This window comes from Frankliniella occidentalis, unplaced genomic scaffold (assembly GCF_000697945.3).
Source record: "Frankliniella occidentalis isolate FOCC.00 unplaced genomic scaffold, Focc_3.1 Scaffold158, whole genome shotgun sequence".
NCBI lineage: Eukaryota > Metazoa > Arthropoda > Insecta > Thysanoptera > Thripidae > Frankliniella > Frankliniella occidentalis.
Window position 1 is genome coordinate 244,869 of NW_026267284.1, and position 8,697 is coordinate 253,565.

The 8,697-nt window shown below is 57.6% G+C and overlaps 1 protein-coding gene across 2 annotated transcripts in view; it reads right to left on the bottom strand.

Annotated features, from left to right (window-relative positions):
- Nucleotides 1-542: 542 nt before the first annotated feature.
- The window catches only part of LOC113216006 (UTP--glucose-1-phosphate uridylyltransferase), a 9,798-nt gene continuing 1,643 nt past the window's right edge, over nucleotides 543-8,697 (bottom strand). The window contains exons 1-10 of one of the 2 annotated variants that reach the window (XM_052271345.1): nucleotides 7,801-7,964; nucleotides 5,114-5,323; nucleotides 4,685-4,867; nucleotides 4,364-4,569; nucleotides 4,106-4,181; nucleotides 2,805-2,948; nucleotides 2,310-2,448; nucleotides 1,907-2,211; nucleotides 1,567-1,671; nucleotides 543-1,432 (exon numbers count right to left, since the gene is read on the bottom strand). In XM_052271345.1, the coding sequence (XP_052127305.1) occupies nucleotides 1,325-1,432; nucleotides 1,567-1,671; nucleotides 1,907-2,211; nucleotides 2,310-2,448; nucleotides 2,805-2,948; nucleotides 4,106-4,181; nucleotides 4,364-4,569; nucleotides 4,685-4,867; nucleotides 5,114-5,323; nucleotides 7,801-7,815 (1,491 nt within the window). In that variant the 5' untranslated portion in view covers nucleotides 7,816-7,964 and the 3' untranslated portion in view covers nucleotides 543-1,324. Of the gene's footprint in view, nucleotides 1,433-1,566; nucleotides 1,672-1,906; nucleotides 2,212-2,309; nucleotides 2,449-2,804; nucleotides 2,949-4,105; nucleotides 4,182-4,363; nucleotides 4,570-4,684; nucleotides 4,868-5,113; nucleotides 5,324-7,800; nucleotides 7,965-8,697 lie in introns of those variants that run through there. The other variant, XM_052271344.1, reaches the window with a different exon arrangement.

An 8,697-nucleotide genomic window follows, 5' to 3' on the forward strand; every position in this document is an offset into this window, starting at 1 on the left:
CACACAGAAGGTGACGTAATACGTGGACCTATCGTAGGCATTGATCACGTGATCGGTCCGATCTCGTGACCGTGTCACCTGGCAATGAGAGCGTGATCCCCCCTTCCTATCCTCCACCCCTCGCTCCACCCCTGAAAGCAATCAAGTGCAACTGCCTATGGTCAAAGAAGGGACAGAGAAGGAACAGGGTCAGCGGCAGCAGCGCCGCACCGCTTAAGGCTAAGTCACACCGCGGGGTCTCGAACCCCGAACCGCTTCTGCCTGCAAAGGCGGCCAGGACGCGGCGCTACGCGTCGGCGGCGGCGCCACTGCCGCCGGGCTCTTCCTGGACGCGCGCCCCGAGCGCACCTCGCCGCTGCTGGAGGGAGCGAGACGCGGCGCGGTACACACGGGGGCGACAGAGTGAGACGGACGCACAGGGATCGCCTGAAAACGCCGGCAATTAGGCTCACTTTTCCCCCCGCGCATCGCGCCGGCCAGCAGGCCACGCAACGCACCACGATAAAACGGACCCATGAATCACAATTGCACACACACGGACGTACATAAAATATAATTTATTGTAGCGATCGTCTTCATACAGGGTATACCCCCATCGAAGGGTGAAGGGAAAAAAATATCAATTAGGAAAAAACAACAAGGGGCGTGTGTGGGGAGTTAAAACAAAAAGAAAAACATTTTAAAAAACGTGTATAACAAATGTCTAAAAAAAACATGCTAGTGAATGCATTACATATCACAATGCGCCTGCCGCCGGGCCGCGCCGTTTAGCGCGGCTCGCACGGGCAGATCGACTAACAATTATTAATACAACTAGTTAACACAGCAGCGGCAGCGGCCTTCCGCCAGCGCCGCCACGCACTGCACCACTGTCTCCCACACCCACGGCTTCTGCAGCCGCTTGTGCGCCGTCAGCGGCGCCGCGCTCTTCTTGTAGTCGTCGTCGGCGCCCCCGAACGTGACTGGAGTGATTCTTTGGCATTGCGTTGCGCTCCCCTCGCCCAGGGCCAGGACGCGCGGCGCCTCGGGGTCCTGGTCGACGCGGCAGCCGAGGAGGGTCTCGAGCAAGGGGGCGAGCCACAGCACGGCGCCCTCCGCGGGGACCCAGGACAGCCTGGAGTGGGGGGAGGGGGGAGTGAGGAGGGGTGGGCGGCGGGACTAGGGGTAGGAAGGTGGTACAAGGTAGCTGGACAGTCACTCGGCGTCCCGGCGACGGTGGCAAAAAGGACGCCGTTTCCCGACGACGTGATTTTGTTTTTTGACGTCGGAAAACGGCGTGCCAGGCGCAGCCAGAGCGCGCGAGACGCCGGGCGAGGGGAAGCTCTTAGTGGTTGAGAATGCGCAGGTTGCCTGACACTATTTTGTTCTCCAGGATGGCCCCGGACGGGATGTCGATCCGGTCGCCGTGGTTCGCGATGATGATCACGGTGCCCTGCAACGCAACACGCTCGAGTTCATGCCACGGAGTGTAGCGAGCAGCGTCTTTTTGCTTCTTCATGCGCTTCGCGCAGTAAAAAAGTAAAAAGAACGTCGCAGAGCGTCGCCGCGCAGAAGAATTGTCCTTACCTTGAGGGACACGCCCTTGCCGAAGGTGACGTCTCCGGACACGGTCAGGTGGTCCAGCTCGAGCATGTCCGGGATGGTGGCGAACCTGGACAGGAAGTCCTTGACCTGCAAAACATAACAAGAGCCGGGGTCAATATCGTCCTCGGGTACACCCAGAAAAATGAAAAGTTGTAGCGATGGTTACTGCAGTTACAGCCATAAAATATGGTTGAGGCAACAACGGCTCAGGAGCATCAACCGAAAATGCGGTTTCCACCACTGTCGGATCATTGCATCACAACCATATTTCATGGTTACCCCTGAAGGAACCACATGATAGTGGTTATTAAACGACACTGACCTTGTTGAAGTGCTTGTCGCCCAGCTTGATGAGCGGCGTGGTGGGGAACATGCGCAGCGGGGACATGCCGAGCGAGCCGCCCTGCATCGCGTACAGGTTGCTCATGACGAGCAGCAGGTCGGAGGTCTTCTTGACGGGGAGGAAGCGCGACCGCGGCACGTTGATGCCGATCCCTCTGCTGAAGCACTTCATGGCGGCGCCCACGGCCGTCTCCAGCTGGAGCACGTCGTGGCCGGAGTCGAGGTGCTTGGGGTTGAGGATGATCTCCATGTTGAGGGTGCCCTGGGCCAGCACGTTCTCGATAACTGCAAGGAAAACATAAGGGGAGTCTCAGAACATGCTGCTCGCCCCACCGACTCTCAGTAGCAGCTTGATCTGGCACACTGGCGGAGCGCGACCTCACCGTCCAGCTTGATCCACAGGTTGTTGGTGTTGAAGAACTTGAAGGTCTTGACGGAGGTGAAGTCGTCCACGTGCTCCTTGGGGACCTGGGCGATCTCGAGCAGCCTGAGCTTGTTCTCGTACTGGATGAGCGTGCCTCCCTGCGGGACAAGAAGATGCGCGCGGTGAAGTCAGTATGAGGTTCAGGTGCGTGCGTGCGTGCGTCCGTGCTTGGTGCGTGCGCGGCCATGGCGTGCCGACGCGACGGCCGGCCCCGCCCGAAGCCCAGCCCGCCAGAGGTCCGGTCACTTTCATTAAAGATTTTCACGGGCGCGTGCGAACAGGGCCGCGCCGCGGAATGTGAGGAACGCATTCGGCGCAGCGTCCAAGCCGCGCGTGCATCTCCCGCTCCCGCAGCAGCAGCAGGCACGTACCGCCCAAGTCGCCGTCGCAGACCCCCCCCCCCCCTCCCACCTCCCCGCCCCTCATCCTCCGGCCCTGATCCTCCTTCACTCACCTTGACGTCGGCCTTGGTCTTGTCCGTGACCTCCATGACGAACTCGGGCGCGTCCTGGCCCGGTGCGAGGACCAGGTCCAAGATCCGGGTGTCGACCGTGGCGCCCAGGTTGTCGATGTTGGAGAGGAAACAGTACTGGCGGCCCTGTAAAAAGCAAATACGACAAATAAAGTTTTAAAAATAAAATAAAAATACAAAATAAAAACGACAATGCAAATAAAAGTGGTCATCAAGGGGGTCAGCTGGCCGAGGTCGCCGCGTGTCCAGTGAGAACGACAATTAGTTTGGGGGCGTGCCGCGGCGGCGTCGCACGGCTCCGGTTCCCAACCTTCTTGTCACCGCCGCGCCGGGCAGCCGCACACCTCATTACCAACCTTTGCGCATTTAAACCCAAATTACAAGTTTATTTAAACAATAGGAAGGTCTGCGCGCGCGGGAACAGCCCGACCCGTCCCTGATTGCACGCCTGGACCCACACTGCTATAAGTACAGAAATATGTCGCTCAAACACAAAAAAAAATATACAGTTATTTTGGAGTAATTTTTTTCCCTCCCCATGTTAGCGTACGTGAAAAAGAGTACTACATAGGGCAGATGGCAGCGAGGGGCTTGGCACTGCAAACGCCTACAATGCGAATGAAAAGGCTCTCCGGTCGCGGGGTAGATCCGCGAACCGGTCTACGCTGTACTGCCGGCGCGACGCATGGCCAGATAGCGCACGGTGGTCACCGCGTCCAGCGCAGAGCGCGCAGTGCTTCCTGAATAACAGGATCCTGTTCAGTCGCGAGCGCCGGCTGCTGGCTGCTGCGGCTATGGCCATTCCTTACACCTATTAACTCGCCCCGGCTCGCCACTAACCTTCCCTGTCAATGAACGCGCCTGTCATACGGCCGCCGCCACGTGGAGGAACTACACGCGAGGTACACAGAGCAACACGGCGGCACCGGGGGGGCACCTGGTGGGACACTGGACGAGCTACGACGCTCGCAGTCGAACACCTTCCGCCAACACGTGGAGGAACTACACGAGGTACCGAGCTACACGGCGGCGCTAAGGGTAGGCCAGACGCGACGATCACCGACTTGCAGTCGAACGCTTTCCGCCACGACGTGGGCGACGTAGGGGAACTACACGAGTTACCGAGCTACAGTGCTGCAATAAGGGCAGGCAAGACACGACGATCACCGACTAAGGCAGTCGAACGCTTTCCGCCCCCACGAGGAGGAACTACACGAAGGAGACGAGGGACTGCGCCAATCTTCCGGACCGTACCCTTCCCTTAGAGAGCATTTTATTTATACCTGAGCGATGAATTTGGTGAGGAGGCCAGAGTTCTTGAAGCTCTCGTAGAAGTCACCGTGGCCGGGAGGGTACCAGCTGTACGAACAAAAAACAAAAAAATATTCAGTATTCCACTTCTATGGATGTTTTCGCCGCCCCACCCAGCTGGGTGCACGATGGGCGGCCTACCCGTCGGGCGCTCGCGGTGCGAGTACGTTGGGTGGCCTGCCCGGTGGGCGAGGCGGCAGCGCGGTGCAGACACAAACACGATCACTCACGCATCCAGGTCGGCCTTCACGTCGGGGGTCTTGCAGATGGGGTGGAACGTGTCCTTCTGTATCCTCGGGTAGCACGACTGGTTGAAGGTGTGGAACTCGACGTTGAGATTTTCGTACTTCCTCACGATCTTCTGGGTGTCCTCGTCCGTGTTGAACGAGTTCATGAGCACGAGGGGCACGTTGACGCCGTACTTCTTGTTGAGGTGCTGGAAGCAGAGGGGAGAGGTTGCGTGTAAGCATATCAGTACTTAGGCGGTGGGTGGGGGTGGACGGGGGTGAGGAGTAGGTGGGTCTGTCCAACCAGGTCCAAACTCGACGCACCTCGATCTGCTGCACTGTCAGGTCGAGGAAGGTGAGATCGTTTCTGACGCTGATGATTGACTTGGGACCGCGACAGCCCATGCTGGTGCCTAGGCCTCCGTTGAGCTTCACGACCACCAGCTTGTTGAGCATATCCTTGATCCTGGCCTCGCTGGGCTTGTTGAGCGAGTCATATTGGCGCACCTGGGGGTGGAAAATGCGACTCCATTAAGATTTGTGTTTCGCAGCTGTAGAAGCGCGAGCGTCATCTCGAGCTCGAATCCCGCGGTGGTGATCGGTTCAACCGCCTCTCTCTCTCTCTTTCTCTGTGATAAGAGAGAGAGAGAGGCAGAGGACCCCGATAAGATACAAGTCATCGAGTGCTTCGCAGAGCTGATGACGCCCGTGTCGCTCCCACGACACACGGCGCGGCACCGGACCACGACTCACCGCGCCCTCGGGCAGCTTCTGGATCTTGTCCCACTCCACGGAGGGCCCCTTCTCCTTGAGGAACCTGGCGAACAGCCTGGAGAAGCCGCCCAGCTCCTTGGCGCGGGAGGCGCGCTCCTGGGGGGACAGCTGGCTCAGCAGCTGCTCCAGGTCGGCGTCCAGCCGGGTGGCGGCGTCGCGCTGCATGGCCTCCTGGAACTCGCTGCTCTCCTGCGGGGGACAGAGAACAAATAAAAGTCAGCCGGGGGGTATAGTTGCGGCGTAGCTACACATCGCGGACGGGGAGTAGCGCCGAGATACCCCGCTCGCTCGCCGTTCAACAGGTGGCCGCCGACAGAGGGCGCCGTCGCCGCGACGAACGACGGGCCGGAAACAGCGGCGGTCTTCCCTGCGCGCCATTTCTCTACAAACGCCGGCGGTGGCGGCGGCCTTGTTCCATTTCGCCCCGTTTTGTTATTGAGTAACATTCGCTGAACTTTGACCGGAGGAGAGTCGTTTTGATTAGGTTCCTCACCAGTGCGTCAGCGAGCTGTGCGGGGGAGATGTCTAGCCGCGGAAAAAAAGGAGGAAAGGGAAAGGGGGGAGGGGCACCCCATCCCGCGCAGAGAGGTGATGAACTTGGTAAGTGCGTAAGCAGTTGCCACGACTATACTTTCGCTATCCGTCTCTCTCGCACTCGTCGCGCGGAGCCCCGACGCTCTCGGTGGCGATAAGGGCGAGCTGTTGACCTGGTCAATCAGAGGTCGCTACCTTGGCGGTAATGAGTCCAGCGCTTCCATAAAAAGAAACGGATGCTGCCCGGACCGATATATCGAGACGGCTATCATTGTTCGAGGCCAGCGTGGGGGGTGGCAGCGGCGCGGGGGTCATGGGTCATCGGCCGACGTCGGGCCAGCACGGGGAAAACTGAGGTATGTGTCAGATCAATGGGTGAGACCAGTTTTGGTCACACCATGTAATGTGACCTGAGTTTAGGTCACACCAAGTAATGCAAAATTAGCCCAGAAGGTATAGGCAGAACAAACGAGTCACAACACAAACGTGGCCACAAATACGGTAACACCACACATTCGACATGCTGTGGATGTCACACTTGCAATGTGACACCATGTCACATTAGTTATTTTTCCAGTGAAGGGAAGAGGGCCCGGGTCGCACAGACCGGAGGTCCAGCGCTCCGCAAATGTCCAACCTGCCACCAAACAGCCTCGAGCGGTAGGCAACCAGCCCGCACTGGTGCAGGCGGTAGAGTCTAACCACAGAGGAGGGCGGGGCGAATCGGTCAGTTTGTACAGTCTGCAGTATATTCAGCAGAAATGCAAAAAGAAAGAAAGAAAGAAAAACACATTTCCGTCCGATTGAGTAAACAAATGAGTACTACGTGGTTTACTGGAGTCATTATTGGAGGTAAATTTTTTCTCAAAAGTGTGGCGCTCCAAGTCGCGAGTCGCGGCGTGTTTTTCAGCTCGACGCCAAGAAGCGTAAACAAATAACGCCGCCGCCGCCGGCTTCGCACGTGGCTGGAAGAAGCAAACTACGCGTTCAAAAAGCGCGCCGGCTCCTCTCCGTCCCACCCACCGGGCATGGGCGCCGCGGGCGCCGGCGCCGGCCGAAACATGAGAGAGGCAAGGAGAGCGAGAGAGAGGAAGAGAGAGGAGAATGCGCTCACAGGATGCAGCCTCGCGGAGCACATGCAGATGCGCGCCATGCAGTAGGGTCGCGACACGGCACGAGGAAAGATGCAATGTCATGGAACCAGGTAAATCCTGGTTATTAGGGGGGCAAGCCGATCGCGACAACCCGATGTAGTCGAGGCGGGGCCTCGGGGGGCCGTTGGTTTGGGCAGCCTTGGCCGTGGCGCGACCTTGGGAACTGCACTAATGCCATGCGCGCCACGCCGGGCCACGCCACGGCGTCGCCGCGAAAAAGCGTATTTGACTTATGCAATGGGTGACCGCACCGAGCGAGCGGGCGGCGGGCGGCCGGAAGATGCTCCGCGTCGCGGGTTCAGTTCGGGGAGGTCAAATCGGGCCCCCCGGTTGTAACGTTTGTTTTTCAACAGCGCTCCTTATCGCACAGAGAGCTTCAATAATGCGCGTTGTAAGCAACCCGAATCTAATAAAACACTCTTTATCGGAGCAGAATCATTGAAAAGTTATCTTTAAATACATTAACATGAGACGCCATCGGCGAGGCCTTGAGAAAAGAAGCTATAGCGCTGAGGTTCCCTTTTTTATTTTAGATTATTATTTACGGGGTTGTTGAAGGACGATATACGAATGTGACAAGGTTAAGGTTTCGGGAATGACACGGTAAATACTAGACTAAGGTTGCCAAAGGTTCTGTATGCAACGGTTCCTTGGAAAAGAGATGAAAGAAGGGGAGGTCCTTCTGATAATGAGAAGTAAAGGTTGTCGCGAAGGATATCATTGGAGGGAAGACCAGGACCGTCCCGTCAGTCTGCGTCTAATCACGCCTTAAAATACTTCACTTCATTTCAGTTTACTCCTGTTTTACTTCACTTCACTCCAGTTTCCTCTGTCTTCAGGCGAAACAACGACACCATCATCGGCGTCCCGTCCACCTATTTGCAACATGCGCCACAACATACGACATGATGACCACTAGCCGGAGTGACTTCTACACCACCGACATGTCAAGGCCTCGTCGAGCTCTCGACGGCTTACCTTGCTGATCGGCATGTCGTTGGCTAACGCGGAGCGCGTGCTGTATGTCGTGTGTGCTGTCGAGTCCGGCGGTGGCGGCGGGCCGGCGGTGAATGAACACAACACAGACGACAGTCCGACACGACAGTCGAGTAGCTCAGCTGAGAGCCCGCGTATAAGGCCCCGCCGCGGCCCCCCCCGGGCGCGGGGCGGGGGGGTCAGGCCGAGCAGGCAGAGCGGGCAGGCTATCTTATCAATGAAATGACTCTCAACGAAGTCAAGCTCGCGGAGATGAAATAATAAAAATACTGAGGGGGGGGGGGGAGGAGGGGTAAAATAAGTAAAGATGAAAAGAAAAGACGGGGAGGCGCGGCCTGCGTAAAACAATAATCCGGGCAAACGCCATGCGGTATGCGGTAAAATTGAAGAGGAGGCCGCAGGAGGCCGCGAACACAGCCGTGCGAGCCGCGAATCACAGTAAGTCACTCGATTGCAGCAGGTGTCGGAGGCATCATCCCTTTCTGGGTAACGTCGTTATCACGAACCTTTCATCGGTTAAGTACCCTGCAAGAATTAATTCCGTCCACAAAGAGCTAATGGCATACAGAAAACACTTGTGGGCTGTGGCGCGCATAGGCGCCGGCGCCTTGTTTTGGTTGTGCGGGTGGCGCGCCGGCGCGCGATGATGCCGCCCGCCGCGGGCCTCTGCCTGCTGCTGTACTTCAGCTGTGTCCAATTTAGGGGGTGCTAGGGGTCCTGAGACTCACCGCCTTAGAAACCCATGCAAAATATATGTGGGATAAAACGTTCCCGACAGCTCAGGACCCCAAGCACCTCTCTAACTAAACGCAAGCCTGGTGAATCCCGCGGGGGTGAAAGTAAGACGTATAAAAATGGGATGAAAAATATGTAGTGGAA